The sequence below is a fragment of the Coffea arabica genome, chromosome 9c, assembly GCF_036785885.1.
Source record: "Coffea arabica cultivar ET-39 chromosome 9c, Coffea Arabica ET-39 HiFi, whole genome shotgun sequence".
NCBI lineage: Eukaryota > Viridiplantae > Streptophyta > Magnoliopsida > Gentianales > Rubiaceae > Coffea > Coffea arabica.
This window is the reverse complement of record NC_092326.1, coordinates 19493303-19520283: the sequence shown is the minus strand read 5'-3', so window position 1 is coordinate 19520283 and position 26981 is coordinate 19493303. Positions and strand designations below refer to the sequence as shown.

The 26981-nt window shown below is 36.9% G+C and overlaps 1 protein-coding gene and 2 long non-coding RNA genes across 3 annotated transcripts; 1 reads left to right on the top strand and 2 right to left on the bottom strand.

Annotated features, from left to right (window-relative positions):
- Positions 1-13512: 13512 nt before the first annotated feature.
- On the bottom strand, positions 13513-13989 carry LOC140014135 (uncharacterized). The gene is made up of 2 exons (XM_072064539.1): positions 13945-13989; positions 13513-13854 (listed from the first exon to the last, which is right to left on the bottom strand). The coding sequence occupies exons 1-2, from the start codon at positions 13987-13989 to the stop codon at positions 13513-13515; spliced, it is 387 nt and encodes a 128-aa protein (XP_071920640.1).
- A 948-nt stretch (positions 13990-14937) lies between these two features.
- LOC140014402 (uncharacterized) lies at positions 14938-16778 on the bottom strand. The gene is made up of 2 exons (XR_011821183.1): positions 16352-16778; positions 14938-15167 (listed from the first exon to the last, which is right to left on the bottom strand). It is a non-coding gene; the product is annotated as an uncharacterized lncRNA (long non-coding RNA).
- A 6686-nt stretch (positions 16779-23464) lies between these two features.
- Positions 23465-26761, top strand: LOC113709131 (uncharacterized). Its single transcript, XR_003452562.2, has 2 exons — positions 23465-23902; positions 26310-26761. It is a non-coding gene; the product is annotated as an uncharacterized lncRNA (long non-coding RNA).
- Positions 26762-26981: the final 220 nt, after the last annotated feature.

Below are 26981 nucleotides of genomic sequence, written 5' to 3'. Positions count from 1 at the left end.
GGTTACTATAGCTTGTATTTCAAGTTAACTTGTTGAAGACTTTGATATATATATATATGTATATAAGTGTGTAATCAAGTGTTTCAAGCGTATTCGTTTGAGATTGTACGTTTCTATGGTTATGTGAACTTTCTTGTATCCATTGGGGAAGTCGAGCGAGTGTGAAGCTTGATCGAGGAAGAAAAATTTGGTAGGATTTTGACATGGCTGCGGTCCTTCACGCTTTCTGATGATTCATTTTTCCAAAATTCTTTGGACCATTTGGTAAGGTTTATGAATGATTTGATCTATAGTCCTGGCGAGAGTTGGGCAGACGGTCCGTCGACTCTTTGGTTCGCCTTAGGGGAAGGTGGAGCCATCACAGTAGAACTCCACTTACTTCATAGTTCTATCCACCATACACCGCACCGGGCCCGAACTGCTATAAAAGGCATCACTACGCGAGTAGGCCAAGCGAAATCTCTTAATAGATCAAACTTTTACACTTTCCCATGGCTCGCCAAAGTTCCCGACCAATCCCATACCAGCTCGAGTCCAAGATCGGCCGATGAGTTTGGGCGTCCCCCAATTCAGTTTTATATCGAGGAGATTCACTCCAACGACATGTATACAGTTCAGTGATGGGTCGAGGAAATTCACTCCAACGACATATGCAGTTATAGCATATAATTCGGTTCAATTCAGTTCAGGTAATTCAATTTAATTCAAGCAATTAAATTTCAATTCATTTAAATAAGAATGTGTGCAATAAAGTACACACTCGACTCAGCAGTTATCAATTATTTAGTCCATAAGGAGCAATTCACATAATTGCAACAAAACATGCACTTGACACTCACTAAATTGCAATGAGGAAGTAAGTGCAAAAAGTTCTTTAATATTCAACTTTGGGATTCTCTTCAAGATCCTTTTGAGCGCCTGAGCAAATAATAATTGACTATCACTTATAAATCGCTTGTTAACAAGAAAAATTGTACACTTGTACAATCTAAGAAAATATCATGAAATAGAGCTTTACTTACTCAAAATTCAAGGTTCAAAAGTGGTGTTTAATAACATAAGGAAAAAAAAACTGATTTCTTTCATGAAAGAAGTCTAAAATGGTCAATTAATATCAAAGGATAGGATAGAGTCTCCAAAAACTCATTTCCCAACGAGTTCGAAAAATTCAGTTTCAAGCGTCAACTTTGAAAAATCATATCTTGCACTCAGTAAGTTCAAAATTGGAAAACTTAGTACCGTTGGAAACTAGTTTCAAAATAGTAAAAGTTCCTAGAAGACATGTTTCCAAGATTTTAAATGGAAGACATTCAAATTTCAGTTTAAAGTGGCTGACTTGTATCTCCAAGACAGTTTCAGTCTTGGTTTTCAGCAAACTTTGGAAATTTGGTAAAATTTACAGAAAGTGAACTAGCCTTTAAAATTTGTAACTCAATTAGAATTCCAACCAAGGTTTAAAACACAATAAATGGAATTGAAATTGGAGTTTTGAGCATTGATATATAGCAGCTCAAAGTTGGTCGCATTTTATAAACCGTTCAGTCATTTTCCAGATTTGAAATGCTATCATTGAAGTATTATTTGGCCATCAAAATGGCATTGAAAATACACCAAATTCAGTATACTAAATCTTCCATATATGAACTATCTCTACCAAATTTCACACAAAAACTCACGTGGCAAGGCAGTTAACAAAACGACTGAAGTTTGTGAAATTTTCAAAACAAATCTGCCTTCTCACGTTTCCTTCCTTTTTAAAAGCTTTGTTCCACACAATTAACCTCAATTAATTCAAATATTGAAACCAATGTTCCATAAACATCCAATAACCAATTTAGAAGTAATTGACATCAAGGTTTTCGAAATATAACTTTCCAAATCAAATTTGACCATTTGGCCAAGAGAAAAGAAAAAGTTTTCCAGATTCGAAAAACAACTTTGGGGCATCATTTGTATATCAAAATGGTCTTAGATTGACACCAAAATTGGTACAATTCAACTTCCATATGAGGAGTACTTCTCTATCAAATTTCATTTGAAAATTTATATGGGAAGGTAGTTAACAAAACTACCAAAATTTAAAGAATTTTCAAGACAAATCTGTCTCCTTGCTTCCTTCTCCTTTTTCAAATATTTTGCCCAGTGAAATCAACTCCAATTTGATTCATTTGTGAAACCAAGACCCAATAAATATTTCATAAGCAATTGTTAGTTGGTTGACATCAAAATCTCAAAATAAAACCTCTCACAAGCAACCAAACCAGTCGGCCAGCGTGAAAGAGGGTTTTCCAGATTTGCTGCAGTTTGGGACTTGGACCATAACTCACTCATTACAGGTTGGAATTGGAAATGGTTGGTGGCATCGAAAACTAGATTCAAAAGGCTACAATTCATCAGAACAACTCATTTTTAAATTCAAATGGCAAGTCAGAGAAAACAGAGCCACAACTTGCAGCTTCTAGCTTTCCCTCGGTTTGACAATGAAACAGGACAGCAGACTTTGCTCAATCACTATAGATGACTCAGTTTGAATTAGAAGGTGCATACACCATTAGAAAACTACAGATGTCTAGTTTTGAATGCTACTGACAGCACTTAATTCTGAATTCCAGACAGAGATTTATGAGCGTTCAAAGATGCTCTACCCAGAACACCTGGACACCGTTTTCCAGATTTGAAATTTTCGAAATTTCAACTTTTATCCAACCAAATCAAGTGATTTTTGGTGGAAACTTTTCACACATCCTACACAACATATCTACATCAGTTTCAAGGTCATTTGAGCAACAAAAATTCGAACCAAGTGCACAGAAATAACAGGACAGAATTCGGCCACTTCCTATGCAACTTTCCTTCGATTTTCTTTTCACTCTTCTAACTTATATCTACTTGTTTAACACATAATTAACACCAACAACACTCATAATCACCATAGCAGTCCAATATATCCATTGTGGAATTTTATAGAACCCACTCCAACATTTAAACTCAAACCACAACAATAACCATGAAGTTACAAGCTTCCTAACAAAGTTTAGCCAACAAGAACTAAGATTAAGTGACCGGATGATTACCTTCTACTCCTTGGTGTAAAATCAGAAATTTTGCACCTTCAAGACCTCAAGAAAAACCGTGAGATGATGCTTCCTTCCTAGTCCAAGTTAATTCCCAAGTGATTTGCAAGTTGGATGCAAAGTTTAAGGTTATTTGGAGGAAGAAATGAGGTGAAAATGGAGAGAGCTCTTTTCTTCTTCCTTGGAGTGTCTTGGCCGACTCTTAGGGTGAGGAGAGAGAGAGAGAGAAATCTGGTGAATGAAGCTTCCTTGGGAAGCTTGGTTGTCTTGTGGCCAAAGTTTGTCCAAAAGTCAACCAAGAATAGTGCGCATACGCGCGCGTTTCGTGTTCGTTTTCTCTCGGGTTCGTCTCACTTGTGCACTAAACCTCTAATGCACTAAGGCAAAATTTAAAAGAAATTATATAACGATAGTATAAGTAATTAATACTAGGGTAAATAATTATAAAATAATTATTTTAGAAATAAAAACATGAGTCTAGTATTGATTCCTCAAATCACCAATTAATTTGTACCAGTACGTCTTTCGAAAAACTACCGACGCCCGAGCGATATAAGATTAATTTTAATTCACTCACATCTAATCTCTCAATTAACTTTTCTTGGTCTACTATTGATCATTCTTAATTCTCCAAAATTAATATTACACTCTCGGTTCAATTATTGCCTCGAAAAATGTAAACTTGTTATTCCTAACTAAATGAGCTTTCGAAAAATAAATTTTCTAATAAAACGCTTTAAAAACATAAAGGAGGCATTGTTCCATATAAATGGATTTGAAATTATTGGAATAAATAATTCAGAGAAAACATGTGAATAAATAATTAAATAAGCCAGTAATATATGATAAAAATAAAAGAATTTTCGGATCCTCACAGTTTACAGTTCCATGACCTGGTTGGTTAGCTAAACGTTCCAGAATGTTTGTCATTCGGTTAATAGTAGTAGCCACTTGTTCCCTAACCTCACCTCTAGATCGAGGATTTTGGTCGGCGGCTGACTCTTGGTCGCCTTCCACATTATGAGATTGTCTAACTCCTCGCCCTCGATCTCTTCTACCTTCCATCGGTCTTATAGAGGGCAAACATTTGAAAATAATTATAAAGATAAAGTATTAGCAAGTCAAACTCTAAAGATAATCGAAATACTTTATATTCATATTAGAAAAACATACGAATACATCAGATGAGCATGCTTCTACAAAAGAGATACAAAAGTCACAAACAAAAGCAAACATGGAAGTAGCAATCAAAACAGTTAAGATAGCATGCATTTATAGGAATGAGAACCACTCTAATGATTTCTCTCACAAAAGAAGGGTATACAAAAGCACTACTTCTAACCCTACTAGCCTAATCCGCCTCAGACGCAGAAGTCTCCGAAGACTCGAAATTGGCAATCTTCTCATCCTAGGGTAGATCTGCCTCAACCACAGCTGCAGCCCCAGGAGACTCGGTCATAGGATCTCCTCCCATATCCTCATCACTAGGAGGTCCAACCACAGGATCCACCTCCTCTCGACTAGTTTCGAGTACTCCTCCAATCAACTCCTCGCACTCAACTACAATGCCACTGGCTCGATCACGAGCAACCCTCACCACTCTAGTCAATTGTTCAGTGGTCGTGTGAACCTCAGCCTCGAGCTCGAGAATCCTAGCTGTCTAAGCCTCCTTCACAGCCAAACGTCTATCAACCTCTTCTTGTAACTCCTTATTGATCCTAGTCAGACGTCTCCTCTAATGGTAGAGTGATAGGACCACATGGTTAGGATAGGCATAAGTCCTCCAACAATCGTACTGGGCACCTAACTCGAATCATGGGGTTATAGGCCACACGAGAACCCCCTGGTCCCATGCGATAGCCGATCACTAGACGATGAATCCTAGGATACTCAGATATTCACCATCGCCCTGTTGATCCATACCCTACAAGAATAAACTGGATTAGATACCTAAACACTCTAAACTCAAACACACTTAGTCCCTTTTGCCTAACACTTCGTTTTGTCCTAATAAAACTCACAAATATCTTAATAACACTAACTCTGCCTAGACCATTCAACCTAGACTCTGATACTACCTGTGCCAGCCCCACCTTCCCCTAGGGCGAACCAAAGGGTTTGACGGGCTACCTGCCCAACTCGCGCCAGGACTCACTCATACGATCGAATGAAATACTTCCAAAGTACTTAAAATAACAATTCCATAGCTTATAATATAACTAAGTTCAGCTTACAACCCAACTAATGAAATACGATCTAACGTACTTAAGATACAATAAAAGTTTATCTTACAAGTTTCCAACATATTAAATTTAAAGTTTAACAACCCAAAACAAGCTACAAAAGAAACAGGGTCACACTTTAACTGACAGCGGTTTCACCCAAGTTCTCAATTCCTGTTAAGGAAAACAAATTGGAAAGAATAAGCTAACGCTTAGCGAGTTCCCAAAAAGGCATTCAATCACATAGAACAGTTCAAATTACACTTTAACTTCACAATTTAAAGCGAGTAAATAAAGCGATTAACAACATCAAGGGGTAAGATACGGGTGACTCTCAAGAGCCAATGTCCACGAATTTTGATATTATTTCACATAGTCAACACTTCGTCGACTTTCAAGTATTATCACTATGTAGAACTCTACTTACTTCATTCTCCTTTCAACAACTCCCCCTACCAAGCCCGAAATCCAAAACACTTAAAATGGGTATTGCTCGAGCATATCATAGTTTTTACTTCAAAAGGGACAAGTCTAAACGCCAAACCTAGTGAATATGAAACACTCTCCTATGGCTCGTCAAATCTCTTTGACCAAGTCCCATGACTAGCTCGAATCGACAGACTTACCTATAGAACTTAGGAATTCCCAAGAATTAACATGCGCAATCAATCACTGATCGTCGATGGGATAACAACCCAGGCGACATCACAACATATCAACAATTCGGAATACTATTCATCTTAGTCATAATATCAAGTTCACATCTGTGTCACATTTGCAAATTCAACACAGATAACATGCATGGAAACTCACCAATAAATCAAAACTTAGAATCCAAGTTAGGATCGATAGCACAGTCTTCAATCACTCCTATAAACACGTAAAAAGAGACAATAAGTTTCGCCCCAACAATTCGCGAAACTAAACCAAATTCACTTGAACTCGACATGTAAGCTCGAGTTATGAAAACAAAATATATATAGAATAGTTTTCCCCAAAATTTGACGCATGAAAACACAAAATCAAGGGCAAAACAATCTCGAATTCACCATTGCTGCCCGGATAGTTTTTGGCCAAAAGATAGTGAAATAAAGTGACTTTTAACCGTTAAAGTTCCTAACTTTCAACTCCAATTCAACATTTAATCATAGACTAACATAATACCAAGTCACTTGAGTGCAATTTAGTCAAAAAGAACACAAAAATGTCGAAAATGAAAGTGAAAAATTAACCCTCTTCATTCGGCTAACCCATCCAAAAATTTCTCAAGAATTTCACCAATAAAACAACCATTTAGCCAACAAAAACTGACTCAAATCCATATGGGTTTCATCAATCATTAGCCCTTGGTTATCCATGGGAAAATTTCCAAGTAAATCCAACCCACAAATCAAGAGATATGCTAGTATGTTAACCACTAGAGCATCTAGTGGTATAACTTCAAGAAATTTACTAGATCTACCATAGATCTTATTCAAATCAAGTGAATCTAATATTTTCATGGCTAGAAATTAAAGATTAAGGATGCATTTTGGTTCTTACCTCAAGATCTAACTAGATCTAGTGTGATTCAACCTCAAAACTTCTTTCCAAGATTCATCCCTTCAAATTTCCTCAAGAAAGGTCAAATCTTCTAAGTTGCTTTGTGATTTCTTCCACAAATCCACAAAAAGTAAGATGGATGGTGTCCCTTCTCTCTTGGTTGCTCTCTCTCTCTCTCAGCTTTCTCTCTCTCCCTCGGTTCTCTCTCTCTTTCTCTCAGCCCTCAACAAGAAAAGAAGAAAAAGAAGAAGAAAAATTGTGGTGGTTGATGGGTTTTAAAGTGATCTTCAAGAGCAGGATAGAGGAAGAAATGGAGAGCTCTCAAGTCTCCATCTCTCTCTCAAAATTTCAGTTGGTTCAAAGGGGAAGAGAGAGAATGAACTCTCAAATGTAGTTTTTCCTTTAAAGTGTGGTAGGGGGACCACCTAACCTACTCGCTTATGTGTCATGTTCTCATGCGATATCTTATCCATAACTAGATTTTCCTCAACCAACATTATCCTATCATTTTTCTATTTCTTTAAGTCTCTACATGCTATAGATTTCATCTTAAGACTAAATTTCACGTCGCTACTCCAAAGTTTCACACTTAATGCTAGCAAACGATAACCGGGTAATTAATAATAAAAATTCAACTAAGATATAAAATGACCTTTTAACAGATAAGGATACCAGAATTTTGGCAAAAATCACATAATATAAATATTTTCATCGTTATTATTTACCTTTCAAAAATAGTAAAATTTTTAGAGCCCTCACAGAACCTGTAATGATCCCACATCGGTTAGGGAGGAACTCTTGGGCGGCTTTAATATCCTGTTGTGGTGTTCCCCCACCTGATCGAGGCCTTTTGGAGGGGTGTTGGGTTTCTTGACCTGCAGGCTTGGGTTCTTCACTTGTTGTGGGTTATAACCCCACCTCCAAGAACAAAACCCACGGCCCAAAGGAACGGTTAACTGTGGGACAATATTGGTCAGAGGTGTTAAAGTTGGTATCAGAGCCAACTCCCAACCCCGGTGTGCCAGCGAAGACGCTGGGTCTCCTAAGGGGGGTGGATTGTAATGATCCCACATCGGTTAAGGAGGAAGTCCTGGGCGGTTTTAATATCCTGTTGTGGTGTCCCCCACCTGACCGAGGCCTTTTGGAGGGGTGCTGGGTTTCTTGACATGCGGACTTGGGCTCTTCACTTGTTGTGGGCTATAATCCCACCTCCAAAAACAAAATCCACGGCCCAATGGGGCAGTTAACTATGGGACAATATTGGTTAGATGTATTAATTGGGTCGTGGGTTTTGTTCCTGGAGATGGGGTTATAGCCCACAACAAGTGAAGAGCCCAATCTCGCAGGTCAAGCAGCCCAGCATCCCTCCAAAAGGCCTCGATCAGGTGGGGGACACCACAACAGGATATTAAAGCAGTCCAGGACTTCCTCCCTAGCCGACGTGGGATCATTACAATCCACCTTCCTTAGGAGACCCAGTATCCTCGCTGGCACACCGGGGTCGGGGGTCGGCTCTAATACCAACTCTAACACCTCTGACTAATATTGTCCCATAGTTAACCGCCCCATTGGGTCGTGGGTTTTGTTCCTGGAGGCGGGGTTGTTGCCCACAACAAGTGAAGAGTGCAAGCCCGCAGGTCAAGAAACCCAGCACCCTCCAAAAGGCCTCGGTCAGGTGGGGGACACCACAACAGGATATTAAAGCCGTCCAGGACTTCCTCCCTAGCCGATGTGGGATCATTACAATCCACCCCTCTTAGGAGACCCAGCGTCCTCGCTGGCACACCGGGGTCGGGAGTCGACTCTAATACTAACTCTAATACCTTTGACCAATATTGTCCCACAGTTAACCGCCCTATTGGGCCATGGGTTTTGTTCCTCGAGGTGAGGTTATAGCCCACAACAAGTGAAGAGCCGAAACCCGCAGGTCAAGAAGCCCAGCACCCCTCCAAAAAGCCTCGGTCAGGTGAGGGACACCACAACATGATATTAAAGCCGCCCAGGACTTCCTCCCTAGCCGATGTGGGATCATTATAGAACCAACCCCTGATTTTTACACCGTTGAAATTCCTATAAGTCTAGTTTCAAACGCAATAAACAGAATTCAATTCTGATTTTTCTATACGAAGTTATAGTTAATTTCCCAAAACTGCGCAGGACTTCCTGCAAAAATTTTCTAGCAAACTATTAGTTTGAAAAACTAGGTTTGTCTTTTCTTAAACCTCTTTGTTTTGGCTAAAAACTAACACACATACAAAGATATAGCTTGTAACAAGTATTTTGAGCAAAATCATATGCAAGAAGAAGACAAAAATGCCCTAAATTCACATCTCAATATCACTTCCACTCACATGAATATAAAAAAAAAAAAAAACAACCAGCATCTCCCCAGTTTTTTCCTAATTTTCCCTTCAATTTCCAAGGTTAAGCTCCATGGAAAAATAATCCAAATCAAGTCCACAATTATAAGGAAAAAGGGTTTCTTATACTAGGCCACCAAACCAACTAATTTAAGCTCATCTCTAACATATAAACATCACATATCGAGGCTGGAAAATTCTCTACTAAAGCTGGAAGTTCTAATTTGGAAGCTTAAACGTCACAATAAAGCTACAAATCTTCATACAAGTCCATAACAAAGCTAGATACCATCATACCATAGCTGAAAAATAGGAAACAAGGCTGAAAATTAAAACCCTAGACTGGAAATTTCACCAATCTTCACAAATCTAGGTTATCTTCTATAAAACTTCCAATTTCAAATCATCTTCCCAATAAATTGCAAGATAAGAAAGAGAAAGAAAGTTTTCTAGCTTAATACCTTCAAACCTCCAAGAAAAAGTGAAAAACCAAGGCTTTCCTCTCCAAGCAACTCCACTACAAGCTCTCTTGCTACCTTATTGCAAATTTGTTCGGTTTAGATTTGTGGTTCTTATTGATCTTCACTCAAACAAGGCAAAGATCAAGATGGAAAATGGAGGTTTTCTTCTCTCTTTTTTTCCTCTCAAGAGTCGGCCAAAGAAGATGAAAAGTGAAGGAAATTTTGTGCTAGGAAAGATAAGAATAGAAGAAAACTTCTTGGTCAAACAAGGCCTTGATTGCCAACACTTGGCAAGCCACCATTTTTCCTCTTATTTTTGTTTCGTTTCCTCTCTTTTTTGATCAATAATTTTGGCCAACCCTAGGATAATATTAGGGAAAGAAAAATGAAGGAAAATAAGAAGGTTAGGGAAAGAAAGTATTGGTCAAGTGGTGTTTTTGACCGGCAACAAACGGCGCGAGTTGGTTCAAGCATATTTCTTTGCCTCTCTTGTACTTTTGTTTTAACTTATGATTCATTAATGTACTTTTAGCACTTTTAATTACATACTTCTTCCTACTTAATACCCGCTCTTATCCACCAAATTTAGTATACACACCTCACCAATTGATCACACTATCACAATGTACCAAAATCCTAACTTACACTAACTTTAAAAGTAAAAGTAAAACTCTCGACTCTATTATTTACTACACCTATTAAGGGAAGTAATTAGTATTAAAGAAATTATAAATTAACTTATTCAAAATAAAAAAAAACTTATAAAAAAATATAAGCAAATTTTTAAGTCCTCACAATTGTTCACTCATTTTTCTTGTTCACTCAACTGAGAACCCCAACTTCTAACATTTCTATTTCTCTCTCGCACAACCCCATCGAAATCCCCTTCATCTTCTTCATCTGCTCAAAGTGGCCATTGTTCCGTAGGAAGACCAAAACAAACTCTAGGATGATACATCATTTCATCCGCAAAATAAGTTCCAAGATGATCTTGACTATATGTACCACTTCCTAGGGATCTCGATGGGCTTTTCACCTATTTTTCATATGGATGATGAAATCGTTTTCATTAATGCTCCTTTCCAAATATCTATACACGGTTCTTGTCCTAGATGCAGTCAGACTCCCATATTGGACCCCCTCCGTTGATGGTGACGAGGACCAAATGCCTGAACAAGTGCAGGCACTACCTTGAAGGTTCGAACGGCCACAATTGAGATGAGATCCACCACATGGAAGGATACATTGGAAATGTAGCTACTCTACCACCCTGCACAATAAAGGCAAATGACGTGTTGGTGGGTGATATTCAGATTTTAAGAATTTTTCATGTCAAATCTCCCATTATTATCATTCAAGTTCATGTGCTAATTGTTGCACTCATTTATCATTTAAATGGTTGAATGCTACATTATTTATCATTATTTAAATTAACATTAAAACTAAATATTAAAAAAGGGATGACTTAGGCATATTTTATTTTCATTTAACAACATGCATGATTAGCACAATTCTTATAGGTAAATTAAATTTTTGATCTCATGGTTAGGATTTATATTATGTGTTAGGGTGTAGTGATTTCAAGTTTAGGGTTAAATTTATGATTAGGATTAGGGTTAGCTTTTAGAAAAAAAAATTTAAACGAATCATAGCATATCAACTATGCGGCGATCCTTAATTGCATCATAATGCTTAATAATTTGGCTTGTTCATTTCACGAGCGGCGAAGGCTTTTCAAAAAAAAAAATCGCTCCTTAGTTTCGTACAGGAAAAACAATTTTTTAAAGAAGCCTCCATTACCATCTGTAGCAACCCTTAATGTAGAACAAGCTTCCAACTTACACCACTTTTGTGAACTTTTTTATTTTAACAATATTTGTAGAAATTCGCCTACTTGTAGTGATCACAGGTTGCAAAGTCATATTCGACAAATTGAAATAAGTTTAAATCACGGTTTGTAACTTGTAAGTTAAATTTTACATCAGTTTAAACTACAAACTTTTTTTTGTCAAAATGTTATCATTTAATATATATGTGAGAAAGATTACAATATTCCTATCATATACATATTACTGGCACATGGCCAGGACATCTTTGTGAGCTTCAATCGTAAGCCAAGCTCCCACCTTGTTTCATCAATTAGGTTAATGGCAAATTTTGCCAAACCATGACTAGTGTGATTATATTCCCTTCCAATAAATATGAAGGAACATCGCCAAAAGGATCAACAAAGATGTACGATATCATCTACCAACACATCTAACAGAGATAACCCAAAACATCTGTGATTAATTCTATCCACTAGACACTTACAATCTGTATGTATGAGTAGAGATGTCCACCCTTCTTCCAGAGCTTTGAGCATGGCTGATCTGATTGCTTCAGCTTCTAGTATGGCAGCATCCTTCATCATTCCAGTAGGGATTGCCCAAGTTTTAACAAGTTTTCCGTTATGGTCCTTTGCTGCGATGCCTAGTCCCCCTCTACTTCTCCTTTTGTCCATTGTTGCATCCGTGAACATTAGAATGGCATGTTGATCTTGAAGTTCTTTTGTGATGGTCATCGTTGGTACTTCTGGATCATCCTTTTTGCTTTCCCTTTTCTCCAAGTCCCACATTTGTTTGTACTCCAGCCATTCTTCTAGAGCTCTACTTGAGATCAGGTTACCTTTTGTGCTTTCCTTGTTGAAGTAGCAGGCATTCCTTGCTTTCCACAATTGCCACAAGAAGTTTGTTGTGGATTCTATGTGACTAATGCCGTTAACTCTGCTTCTAGCCCCCTGCAACACTTCCCAGCACTTCTAGAAATTCTACGAGCTTTCTTGAATACCGTCCCATTTGATAGGGAATGTCTTCCAAGCCTCTTCTCTAGCTTTACAGTTGAAAAAAAGGTGCTCTAGTGTTTCAACCTCTTCACCACAGCATTTGCACCACTTATCCCCTTTACTAGTTCTTCTATGCACATCTTCATTTGTAGGTAGGACGTTATGAAGACATTTCCATAGGAAGTGCTTGAGTTTATGTTTTATGTTTAGATCCCAGACTTGATGCCATAGTGTAGGATCATCCTTCCTTGTGCTGGATTCCTCATTTGTTTGCGTCTTATTGGCCATCTTGCTCAGTTTGAATCTAGATTGAGCATATCCTGACTTGGTGGTGTAATCTCCACTACTGCTATGCCTCCAAACGAACCTGTCCTGCCTTTCCTGGATACTGAGAGGGATCATTAGTATTTGTTCCGCCTCTTCTCTTGAGAAAATGGACCGAATAAGATTGTTGTTCCATCTCTTGTTACTGATCAACTCACAGACTTTGTCTATGTCACAATTTTGAGGTCTAGTTGATCTTATTAGTCCATTCATACCATTAGGAATCCATCTATCCTTCCAAATTGCAGTTGATCTACCATTCCCTATCTGTCTTCTAATTCCATCTTCTAGCAAAAGGATTGCACCATGAATGCTCTGCCATATCCACGAGGAAATTGACTTTGCTTTGGCCTGCTAGATAGAGGAGTTCGGAAAATATTTCCATTTCATTACCTTACTAGACAGCAACTCAGATTTTCTTAGTAGTCTCCACGCTTGCTTGGCAAGTAAGGCTTCATTGAAGCACTTTATATCATGAAATCCAAGTCCTCCTTTACCTTTGATTTCTGTCAGGTCCCACAATTTTTTCCAGTGCATGTTCTTCTCGCCTTGGTCATTTCGCAACCAAAACTTCGCCATTATGCTACTTAATGTTTTGCATAGTCTATTTGAAAGCTTGAAAATTGACATGGTATATGATGGTAGAGCTAATGCCACAGATTTGAGAAGAACCTCCTTGCCTGCATTACTTAACATCTTGCCCTTCTATCCTTGCAGCTTGCCAGCCATCCTGTCTTTCAAGAACCTGAATGTGCCGTTTTTAGATCTTCCTATAACCATAGGGAGACCCAGATACTTTGCCTGTGAAACATGCTGGATGTTGCCAAGAGTTTGGAGGACATCTTGCTTATTTGCTTGGGAGGTGTTTCTGCTGAAAAGAATTGCTGATTTCTCAATGTTGATCTTTTGCCCTGAAGCTAGTTCATAAACTTGAAGAATTCTGGTGATCTCACTTGCCTCCTTAGAGTTAGCTTTACCAAAAATTAATGAATCATCTGCGAAAAAACAAGTGGGAGATGGCAGGGCCATTCCTGGAGATTTTAGTTCCTGTTAACAGATTGTTCCTACAAGCAGATGTCAAAAGATTTGCAAGACCTTGAGCACAGAAAAGAAACAAATATGGGGACAATGGATCACCCTACCTAATGCCTCTAGGACACACATGGCCTGTTTTGTTCCCATTGATATTAAACTAGGTGGTAACACCACGCTATGCGCGGTGGTATACATGCCCAGTTAACGTTTAGCTAGTAATACAGGGGAGAATGAAAATTAGCAGCACAAAATGGAGCTATATTATATAGGAATATGAGCGAAAAATCAGTTGTACTGGAAAGGTGTAATTATACGGGCATTGTAAATATGTAAAGCAAACAAAATAATATATCACCGTATAATGCTGCCTTACATTTTTTATGTACACAAAAACTTGTGACTTTGTAGCTCAAAATGAAAAAAAAAAAAAAACATCCCAATGTAGTATTGCATCAAGGCTTGGCCTTGTTATTAGAATCTGATACAACCAATCACCTGTTTTCGTAATTACATATCAACCTTAGTGAGAGAAACTGCATTTGACCAAAAACAAAGGAGGATTACTAATGCAGGGTGTATCCTGTCAATACATCAATAGCATAGGGGATGGTCAACTACTTAACACACAAAAAAAGGAAAAAGGAAGTTACACAAGCCTTGATGCAATTCTACCCTTGATCATTGGATGGACGTCAACAGCTAGAATCCCATAAAAGGAAAGATGAGTGCATGAGATAATGTACATTTATGAAACTTAAGACCAGTAGACCGCAGTTCAGAGGTTCTCATTACATATCAAACCTATTCCAGAAGAAAAAAAAATGCAGAGTGTAGTGTTGCATCAAGGCTTTTCCTTGTTATTAGAATCTTACACTTCAAACTAACCCAAGGACCAAAAAACACATTGCTGTGTAGTACAATAACCAAAAAGGTTTTCATTAGCCTGTAACTTCCAGAAATCCGATGAAAAGAAACTCTGCTTACATATCACCTTTAGTGGGATAAATTGCATTTGACCAAAAAAAGAGGAGGATTATTAATATAGGCCACAATTCTATCCTCTGATTACATCAGTAGCAAAAGGAATGGAAACCCTTGGTACAAAATAACTGACCAAGTTGTACAAGATTTCAAACCAAACAAAAATATCATGATAACACCATCCACGTGAGATATAAAGCATCAAGAGCTGATATACATTTATAGTAGGTAATACAGAGATCACATAGCTACTGTTAGTGCAAAATCTAGTATCCAGGGTCATACGCTTCCAGGCTTTGATCTTGATAATGCTTCAAGGATGGCCGATTCTGCTTCCTACATAACTAAACACATAGTTTTGTTAATCAGATGGCAGAAGCATTCTTGAGTGGTACTGCAAAAATCCACTTTATACGGTTAAATATTAGCAGCAATTACCATATTTTCCAAAAGTATATCATAGTTTTTTTTCTTTTATCATTAGCCCTCCCATTTTAAGCTAACTTTTTTCACTTACAGGAACATCAACATCTGTGTCTATCTATGCACCTATATGCGAGACAAGATTTTTCCATATAATTATCCCTGAAGGCAAAAGTATGGGGCAGAGGTTTTTGTACAATTCATAGGTTGGGGCATACTGCACCAGTGTAGCCAAATAATAAATGAACAATCTTCAATTACAATATAAAACATGCAATAACTACAAATACACAATTTTCCATTACATTATTATATACACAATACAGACACCGTTGTAAAAAAATTTCCATTCATAGAGATAGTTATATTAAAACGAAAGGTGAAATAAAAAAAGGTTACAATCAGCACTTTAAAAGTAGTAGAAGGCCATTATTTGCTCTATTATATGTCGATAAATTTAATACCTAATTCCATCATGAAGAGCCCGGTGTCCATCTAATTTAATGCTGAATAAGGACACAAAGAAACCATTTGCAAGTTAAATAGCAGAAAAGATAATCAACAGAAACTTAATCATTTTCTCTTAATCAACAGAGGTATCTACTAATTATTAGTATACAAGCACATCCATTTGACTAAGATATTTTGCTAAATAAAGTGTAACAGCTTACCTGTCCAAAGCTTAACTATGCTCAAAGCCCAAAGTTTGGGCTTAGACTGACTGATAGAAAACAAAGCATTACCCCTATAAAATTCAACCCAAAAAGTGAACAACAATAAATATGAGCAAAAATAAATTGTTCATATGCAAAATGGAAACAAATAGAAAAAAAGAAGGTTATAAAATGTTACACAGAAATAATTACCAAGTTTTTAGCCAAAGACATTGTGCTTTGAACAACCCATGAATCCAAAACAACCAAAAAATACACCAAGCAATTTTCCCATACATAATAGAAAATCACATAAGTTTGTACAGGTGCTGTAGAAGGCCAGGGAAAAAAGGACAAATAAGTAACAGGAGAACTATTAAAAATGCGTGTAAAAAAATAGTGAAAAAACTGAGATCTGGAAGAATGAAACTGAAAGAAGCAAAATCACATACAATTTTTCTTGATAATGATCTTCTCTTGACAGCCTCGGTCTCCCAAGAAAGCATGGACAGAAAATCAGATTTCCTTGTTTTTGGATTTAATTCTTCCAACCATACTCCTTGTTTTGGAGAGCGAGAAGGGATCGGCGAGAGAAGAGACGGCAACCCTTTGGGATTTGAAGGAGATGATGTCGAGATAGGGTTTCTAGAACTACTACGTGGGTCCAAAAAACTTTATAAAATTTGTTAGTAAATCCTTTTTAATGTTTTTTGGGCAAGAGCAAAATCAAGATACAATTTCTTATAAAGGCATTAGATCGGGAAAAGTTCCAAGAAACTTTCTCAAATTTATTAAATCCTTTTTAATGCTTTTTGGCCAACAGCAAAATCAAGATACAAATATGTCAAGAAAAGGAAGAATACAAGGCAAAAGAAAGGGGAAAAAAAGAGCAAAGCTAACCATGTGTTTTAGAACCCAATTAAAAAAAAGGGAAAAAATTTCAGAGTCTCACAAGTATGCTGGAAAAGATTCGAAAATTTTCACCTGCAATATCAAAAATATATACCAATTAGGTTAGATTAGATTAGACAACTAAAGCTAAAAAGAAACACAAAAGGCTAGAGAAATTCAGGTAGGGACAGGAAAAAAAATACCATCTGTTTTGGTCCTGATGTTGCCGGTTATGGAGAAGAAAATAGATAGAAGGGCTTTGGGGGCATTTAGGAAAATGAAGAAGAAAACAGAGAGATGGGCTTAGAGAGAGAGGAGAATGGCGATGAACAAGGAAAAGAAATGGGAGAGCAAGTGACCTTCTTCAATCAATCACATCTGTGTTTAAAAAGAATGAAAAAGTAAATGAAATGGGAACCTAAGAAAGGCTTGGACGAACACTCTCCAACCAATCACATATTGCGGCGTCAGCAACACAAGCACCCTCTTGAGGCATTGCATTCCCTCTTTTATATACATGTTGAAGAAAACAAGCTATGAACCAAAATTTGAATACATCAATACATTGAAACTGCATATAAGCAAGCTAACAAATGAATTTCAAATCAAATATTAAATAATGTGCAATAAATGAAAATTTTCATAAAAATTTAGAGACTACAAAATTACAAGGATCTCATGGTAAAAGAAATATAAAGTAAACAACAATACATCAAAAGACTAAACATACCTAATTAAGGAGAAAAAGGCTAAACATAAAACAAACTTCAGTAGCATTAAAACTGGTGAGAATAATCCAAGCAGATTCCCTCCTGGTGAGACGTGTCTTTGATCAATTTAGGATAAAAGTGAAAGGCAAGCCACCACTATCAACTATCATCTCCAGTCATCCAGCTAAAGCAAATAAGAAAAGCATTATGGAAGCGCGTCTTAGGGAAGAGCTCGACGAGACAGAGGCTTTGGACTAAACAAAGTAAAAAGAAGAAAACAATTGTACATGCCTTAGTAAAATGTAGCGTTTGAAGGACCTAAAACGCACAAACAAAACCACATAAAAGTTGTTGCATTCTGGAAATATAAGCTGGACAAATAGATATGAGACCCAAATTCATGCCTTAGTACAAGAAGTCACGAATGAAGTGGAAGGGAGGCATCCAACCTCTCAAGTGAATACAAAGATTTCTAGCCTTGAAGACTTAAAATCTTGGGGTTCTTGAGGCCTAAGTAAACACTTATAATCCAAAATAATACTCTCCGTCCCTTGGGTATGGCGAAACCTCCAAGATTTTAATGCACTTTTAATTTAAGAAAAAAAAGCCACTGAGATGTCAAAGTGAAACACAAGAAAAAGAACGATTGAATAACAAAGCATATCTGTTAACACCAGCTATCACTTCTCGAAGGAGTGCAGAAGAGAGGTTTACCAACCAAATGCAGTGTTTGAAGAAGTACCTAAATCCACAAACAAAAACACATAAAAGTTTTGCATTTTGGAAATATAAGCTACTAACAGATGCAAGACTCAACAATTCAGAAATATCCTAAAAGTTGTGGACGAATCAGAATTGTTCACTTTAGTAAAGAAGCATTTTTCATGTGAGATTTTAAAGTAAATAAAACAGAATAACAAAACCACTAAACAAAAATAGGTTACGGCACATAAGTTGCCATCTTCACAGACAATTAAATACAAATTTATACACAATACACATCAAGTAGTCAGGACAACCCATCATTTACAAGCAATAATAGGCCCCTAAAGAATTATAGAATGACAGGTTTGACAAACAAAGCAAGGAAAGGGGAAAATGTATAAACAACAAATTATTCCAAAACTATATGCAAGCAAAGGAAAAAGAAGAATTAAAAAAAATCCACAATATCATATAAAAATAAACGGCATTTGATTATGCAGGGAGCAAACAAAGAATGGAAGGTTGTTAGAAAACAAATTTAAGAAAATAAAATGAAGCTTCTAAATGCAGAAAGAATTCAGTTAAGATTTAAGAATATTATCGAATCAATTTGCCAAGCGGCCAAAAAGAAAGAGACAACACAAAATATTGCGTTAACGATGCCAAGGAAAAATATGCATTTACATGTGAAAAAAAGAGCATAGATTTCAAGTAAAATGAGAAGGAAAAACATGGAACAAGAATAGTAAGTTGGTATTAGGAATAAACCGACAAATTAAAATGATACAAATAACTAATTCTGAAAAACAAAATTACAGAACATGGAGAGGCAAGCCAAACCGGGAGGTTCAGAAACCTTCAAGATTTCTCAAGCCTAGGGTCAGAGACCTTGTTTCAGGATTTCCTGACTCATTAGCAATTTTTATACCTCAGAAATCATATACCCACCTTCCCTATCATTTAAGAGTCCTCAACATTGTACACTTAAAAAAAATATGTTTGTAGTAAGAAACCATTGATAATAATCCCAGCAGGGCCTCGTATGGTTCTACTTTGACCATCAAGTAAGATCACTTACTTCAAAATTTTTCAATACAAAAAAATTATACTCCAAGCAATTTAAACTACCAGTAATTTAAAGCAAATTATACTAACATAAGGATATTTGCAGTAAAAAAAATTCATAGTTGAAACTTAATTAATCAAAAGTGGATTTAACAGATAAAAATGGACACTGACAGAGAGAGAGAGAGAGAGAGAGAGAGAGAGAGAGAGAACCCTTGGGTATGATATTCTGGGAAGCTTTCATTTTTCTCTATTGTATCCTTTCCCTCCAAACCTGCAAATTTACCGTCAAATTCGCCTATTAATTCTTCATTTATACCCTAACAATAACAAATAAACAAATGAAAACACAATAAATCAATTCATACAAATACATAAAATGACACTTCAAATTTTTTTGAAAGATCCTAGATCTCTTGGAGCATATTAGTTAACAAAAAAATACAAGAAAATAGAAAGTGACAATTTTTTCCCATCTCTTTCTCACAAAAAAAAAACTAGAAGTAGTCCTTAGGCAAGAAAAGGGGAAAAGGGGTTTTCTTTCTAAAGAGAGAGAGAAAAGTAAAAAACTCTGACCTTTGCTTCTCCAAATAACCCATATAAAACATCAAGACACGAGATGGGATTCCAAAATTCTAACCATAGGATTTATGCAAAATCTTGACAGTAAGGGCTTCTTTGGATCCCAAACTCTAACCTAAAAGCTCTTTAACATATACATTCCAGAGGATTCCACTACCAGTTGCTCAAAAATCAGGCAATAACTTAGGAAGGAAATAGAAAAACAAACTCACTCTCATCGCAATGCTGGATGCTAAAAGACAGTTCCATTTTTTTTGCACCTGCAACATCAAAGATATATACAAATTAATATATAAAAATTTGACTGCTAAACCCCCACAAAAAAAGGATCCAAAAGGCTAGAGAGAGAAAGAAGAAGAGATTAGAAACCCAAAAAAATCCCAACCATCCTCGTTGTTGTTGTTGTTCTCAATCAAAATCGGAAAGAAAAAAAATGACGAAGAAGATGAGAGAGATGAGCGGATAATTGAAGAGAAAGGAAAAGAGAGACAATGATGAAAAAATTGAAAGAGAAAAAAACTGTTTCTTATTTTTTTTCAAGCCAACAAACCTCCAAGCAAAATATGGAACAATTTTTTTCTCTTCATCATTTCTTCTGGGTTAGGTTAGATTAGAAGATAAAGGTAAAGAAAAGATGAAAACGAAGACAAGATGAGGGCTTTCTGAAGAAAGAAAAAGAAAGAGATGATGATTGAGAGAGGCGATTGATAGAGAGAGAGGAAAGGACGTTCCTCTGAAGCATCGAGCCCAATGCGAGAGTCAAATCTCACCAAAAACTCTGATAACAGGTCAATCTATCCACTGGGTTTCTTCCCCCAAAAAAAGAAAGAGAACACGTTAGTGGATGACCAAAGCTGGCGCCTAAGCCACATTACCAACACACTCTTGTTAAAACAATGAACCTGTATAGATAGAAGGGCGTAAATAGGTGAAGGCCTGAGGACTACAATCGTAATATTAACTAATCTCTAAGCCCAACAACCCTTTACCAAACAACAACTCCACTGTTTGACCAAACAAAGAAGCAATCGGGCACCACCAATGTCTGACAAGATCCATGTCATCAGCAGCCAACCAATCACCCGGTGACACACCGGAGGACGATCACGCCGACATGGACACTGGGCGTCCGCCCTTAGTCTATATGTTTAAAGAGTAGGAACAGGAAGATGTGCACCCTTTTATCCAATTGATCCACAAGGGGAGAATCCCATTTTACTAAGGGCAGCTCCAATGGGGTGTAATGGGGAGCCATTACACCTCTCCATGACACGGCTCCCTGTGACGACCCCACCTCCCCCTAGGGCGAACCAGAGGGTTCGGCGGGCCGCCTGCCCGGCTCTCGCCGGGACTCAGTCGCTCACTACAGTCCTCAACCCAATTACAAGTGCAGTTTTCGCATTCTGATCAACCCAGAACAGCAACAGTAAAAACGCCAAATCTCACTCTACACTACTCCAAATGACCTGAAATTTTGCAGGCACTTCAAACTCATCAATACCTACAACTTTCATGTTTTAAGCAAAGTCCAATTCGGCCTCTAACCACCTGATCCAAAACCGGACAGAAAAGGGGGTTTATGAACCCTAACTTTTCATGTTTCAATCCAAACCCAAAATGGGTTGCAAATATCAATCATTTCCATCCACTAGAGTCATAACCCCTCATTATCAATCATCATAAACAACCACAACACCATGATTACATTAAACCAGAAAATTCATCAATAAAATGAAAACTTCACCAAATCACTTCAAACCAAGAAATAAACCATATATATCATCACTTTAGCCACTACTAAGTATAACCTAAGCTTTATTGAGTGAAGGAGGAAGATACACACACCACTCACCTAGTAACAAGAGAGGTAGAGATGTTGGACACCTTAGCTCTTCCAAAAATTTCACCAAACCAACCACTAACACCAACTAGAAAGATTTTATGGAGTAAAAACTAATTTATGCACTTGATTTGGAAGATTGAGCTAGTTGGGAGCTTGACAATTGAAGAAGTTTTCTTTCCTTTTCTTAGTGAGAGGGCCGGCCAAGAGGTTGAAGACAATGGTGATTTTTGGTTAATTTTTTAGATATTTAACCCAAGTAGTCAAAAGGTCAAAAAGGGTGAATAGTTGTCTACAAGGACAACCAACCAAAAAGTGACAAGTGGCACTTCATAAATGCATGTCAATCCTTTTGTTTCCTCTCACATCAATCACCTCACATCCTTTCCTTATCTCTTAACACCCGATAAATTTTACACAGTATCCGAAACTTAACCTTATTGGCCGAATTTTTCCGAACTTTTCGTACTAGTGGGTCCCACGTCCATTATTTATTCTTAATTTTCTAAAAACTCACCAAGACTAGAAAAATTATCTAAAAACTATAATTACTCATAAAAATTCCTCAGGAAAATTTCCTAAGCTAGGAAATGCAGAAACATGCTATTAAAGGAAATAAAACCCTCGGAAAAGATTAGGATTTTACGGGTTCTCACACTCATACTTTTCGGGGCGTCACACTCCCCATTGGAGCCGTGTCATGGAGATTACACGCATCACATGTATGATGCGTGTAATCCATTGATTTAACTTGATTTTGTTATTATTTTGTTATTATTAACTTGATTTAACTAGTATTCATTTTGTTATTATTTGTATTTTATTTGATTTAACTTATGTAATATTATGTTATGGAGTTCAACTAATTACATTCCGAATTATTAATTAAGTATGGATTATTATGATATCTTCGCATTTGAAGTATCAAATATTTGTTTAATTTCCTACATAATTATTTTTTAAAAAATAACAATATATTATTTTTGAAACATAGAAAAAGATATATTATTCAAACTTAAAAATTAATAATATCATTTTTAGAAAATAAAAAAATTCAAAATGTACAAAATTTAACGAAAGTTAGTACTTTATTTTTTAAAAATAACAAAATTAGTTTTAAAAATTACTTTATTTATTTATGGGATATGAGTTATGCATTATTAAAATAAATATTTGATTAATTGTGGACCCATGCTATTATACCTTGTGGAGTGTAATCTATTGTGAGTGAAAGTGTAATAAAAGAGGAGAAAGTGGAATGCTGATGTGGCATGTGGATTACACTCCACAAAGTGTAATAGCATTGTGGATGCTCTAAGGACACAAAGCAAAAACTTCCAATCTACTCTACTCCCTCCGTCCCGTTTTGTTAGTCTTGGTTTTTTTTTCACACAGATTAAGAAAGTGTAATTAATTTGGTTGGAAACATAAATTTAGATTAATAATTTCCTAAAATACCCTTATGCTAATCACGAGGAGTGCATTGGAAAAACTCAATGTATTCAATGTAGTGAGTTAGTATTTAATAACAATGTATTAATAACAAGATATTTAATAAGGATATTTTAGACAATTTGAAAGATTACTATATTTTTTAATGAGAAAGTGGATTATAATTTAGAACAGACGAAAAAGGAAAACAAGACTATTAAAGTGGGACGGAGGGAGTATTATATAGATATTTGGAAACCTGGCCGGTTGACTTTAGGGGAAACCACGGGAGTTTCTTACCAATCATCTATATCCCAAATCTTCCGTAATTTCTGTCTTCTAGCCCTAATTGCAAGAGTTAGGGACAAAACTTTTCACTAGAAAACTTCTGCCAGCGAAATGTTTTTCTTTCCTTTTCTCTGCTAAACTCCCTGGTCCCAAACAAGTCAAGGCCTTAGAGAGGGCGAGCGGGACGGGTTGTTAACAGAGAAAGTGGTAGAGATGGGGGCTTTGACCGCAGCACTGATTGCAATAGCAGGTGTAGCACTGGGTTGGATCACCATTGAGATCGCCTGCAAGCCCTGTCTTGAGAAGGGCCGTGAAGCCATCGACCGCAACCTCAACCCAGATTATGACCCTGATGATCATGATGAAGCTATTCGTGCCCCTCTCGAACCAAAATCGATGCAACACTCTGAACATCCTTCTTCAACTTCTACTCCTGTCAAAGCCATATGATCTTCAAGTGAGAAATTAGAAAGAATTGGATCTACAATTTGGTATTACTGCCTGCCCCGTATCTCAATTTTTCGTTTCAGCTTCCCCACCCCCCCCCCCCCCCTTCTCTCCCCTATGATAGAGTGGGATAGAGCGTTCATAAAAGTTAAATAGGTTTCTCATACATTTTGCTTGTTCTGTCAATGTTAAAACTTTTGGAATTTATGGCGTTAAGGTGATTATGTTATCCAGAGAGCTCTATCATAGGTTCCCCCCCCCCCCCCCCTTTATCATAGGTTGCTAGAGTCACATTGTTTTAGTTGGACTAAACTGAATGCGCAGTTTAGACAGAAAGTTCAGTTTTAGAGCATTATATTGTGATTTAATTTCTGAGTCAGTATTTACATGTTGGAAAAAGTAGCGTTATCTGAGCAGCTCTTAAATGGGCAAATGTGTGTTTTGATGGTTAGTTTATAAGGTTCATGTGCATTTCTAAGAAGACCAATTATTTTCCTATAAGAAATATCTTTTAAAATGCTTGTCTTTTGGAAGAACTTCCAGGTATGTATGAGGGTATTTGTCTCTCCTCTCCCAATTTTATGAGGCAGTTGCCTTTTTGACCAGTAGACTAAGCCTCTGATGGTAGGAAAGCGCTATAGTTGGAGCTTATATTTATTTGACATCTTCTTCACAAGTCATAAGGATTGGTTGGTGTGACTTCTTCAAGGTAGGCATAACAATTAGGGTGCAGACTCATGATGATATTCTTGTCGTTTTGTTACGAGACTGTAAACTATATCATAGTTAGGTTTCGCCTTGTTCAGGGAAAGAAGGGGAAAAATAAGGAAAATAAATGCTAAAGGTCACTGTATGGCATAAAATATCCACATAGAAGTCTTTCCTGCAAAATGTTTCATCAAAAGTGACTCTGTGTTTCTTTAACAGAGTTGGTCGAGGTGATAATCTTCATCCAAAGCCATTTATTTACTCAGACCATATTTTCAAATGGAGTTTGATGACTATTTAAAGTCCAATGGATTTAAATGGGTCACCAATTTAAGCAATTAGTTTGTTGGTTCCAGATACATCTAATCCACTTAGATCCAATAAAGAGCACAGAAAAGGAGGAAAAAAAAGGAAACAACAGCCAAATAATATCTTGACAGGTAAAGAAAAAGGAAAAGCCCTCATTGACCCATCAACACTCTCATTATTGTTTATTTTTTGTTTGAAAATGTATCTATGATAGGGAATTAGTAGTGTGTGTTAAGATTCTTAACTGAAGAATTGTTCTTATGTGCTAATGGTGGATGCAACATCGATGGTGGAGAATTCTATTTGGTGGGTTTCTTGGTCATTGTGATTTGAATTAGATATCACCCATTCTTTTTCACTACTACAAATTCAAATTGGCTGTGCTTGTAGAATGGCTTATGGGTTACTTTTGGTTGCTCAAGCTTATACAATTTACATGGGTTTTGGATTGATAGGGCTAGGGTATTGTTCTGGTGGTAGGAGCATTGTTTGAATACATGTTTTATTAACTTTGATGGAGGGTTGTCGATGGCTGGCCGAGTGATCTGAATTTTGTTAAGATTCAAAGTCAGGATAGGTGTTTGGCAGCAGCAGCAGTAATTCTTGTTCATGGCCAGCTGTTACGCTGGTTATAATGGTGGGCCAGTCATGAGGGGTTTTTATTGGGGAAGAAAGTCCAAAAAAAAAAAACACACCTGGGATCATTTACCATGTGTCATAATGGTGTAGGCATATCAGATAAATTTAAGAGACAAGATAGAACATGGGTCTTGTATGGGTAATGAATTCACAGTTATCAACTTGGGCTTGATCCATTTTGGCTCATCTGATTGATATATTGAAATGGGCCTTGTGTGACATAATCTACCGTCTATATAGTTATCATCATTTATCATATATTAATCCATTTTGAAACTTAGTAGTGTTTGGTAGAAGTTCTTACAGCAGTAAAAGTCTTGTATTGTATGCTTATTGTGCTGAAGTGTGACATTAGGTGCTGTTTTCATGAATTGGGTTTACTTATCATAGAAGAAAAGGTGATCTTACAGTTATATGTTGAATAGTGCTGATCATTGCTTGAAATGTAGTGTTTCTTTTACTAAGTAAGCCCAATTGTCGGATGGATATGAATAGAGGTTATTTACTAGCTAAGGTATTTGTGTTGATCTTGACGGACTTGTATAAGAGGGACAAGAACTTACCACCCCTTACAGCTTTGTGTTTCCAGTTGTTAACTTCCCACCCCCCTGCCCCCGCCCCGTCAAAAAGAGGGAAAAGAATTTGCTCTTTGGTTCTTGTTCAATAACTTCATGCGAATATTTTTTGTGGAAATTAATATTATGTCCTCAAATAATGCAACTTCTATCCAGTTTCAATGACATGCTTGATAACATTCCAAGAAACATATCATAATCTTGTGGTCCATGGGTGCAGGTGCTTACTAAGGGAAAGCCACATGTGCTCTTGTATTGAGGAGTTTCTGAGAAGGAATAAGTACTTTCTGTACCATATATAATTTTGTACACTAAGGTTTCAAGTAAATTTGGTGCAAGCATTGAATGAAGACAATTGTGAAGCAATTCTGATGTTGTTGATGGTTCTACTGCCCTTGAGTGATGAGAAGTGTGATCACATTTGATACACGTTATGTTCACTCATTCATTTTAATCGCCATGCTTACAATGACTTCCCTATATTGACGACCTGATTCTAGGAAAGATCATGTGTGCTTAGGATGTCAAAATTAAGATGATGCGTTGTCTATGATTTGTGGTTATAATTTGGCAAACTGTTTTGGATTTATCCGATAATCATTTTCTAATTTTTCACACATATTGATTGGATTGTCTACAGGTATCCCTGGATCAATGCAAATTATTTTCTCAGCTTTTCTGTTATTATAGTTTTGCTTCATATTGCTACGACTTTGAGAGTGATGTTGCAAGCATGGGTCTAAAATGCTAAGCGTGACTTATCTGATACGCTGAAGTGCCATTTTAGAGTAAAGCTTCATCTAGTCTATGTTATTCCTTTTGGCATGTTAAAACATGCTTGATGTTCCTTGGCCATTTCTTGGACGTTGGAGGACAAGTTGTCAAGTTCTCT

What these genes read in the sequence shown, in the direction of transcription:
- LOC140014135 (XM_072064539.1), bottom strand. Translation starts at nt 13,989, where the DNA reads ATGGGAACAAAACAGGCCATGTGTGTCCTAGAGGCATTAGGTAGG. An exon ending in TCCTAGAGGCATTAGGTAGG is followed by an intron (nt 13,855 to 13,944) that starts GTGATCCATTGT and finishes ATCTGTTAACAG; the next exon opens with GAACTAAAATCTCCAGGAAT.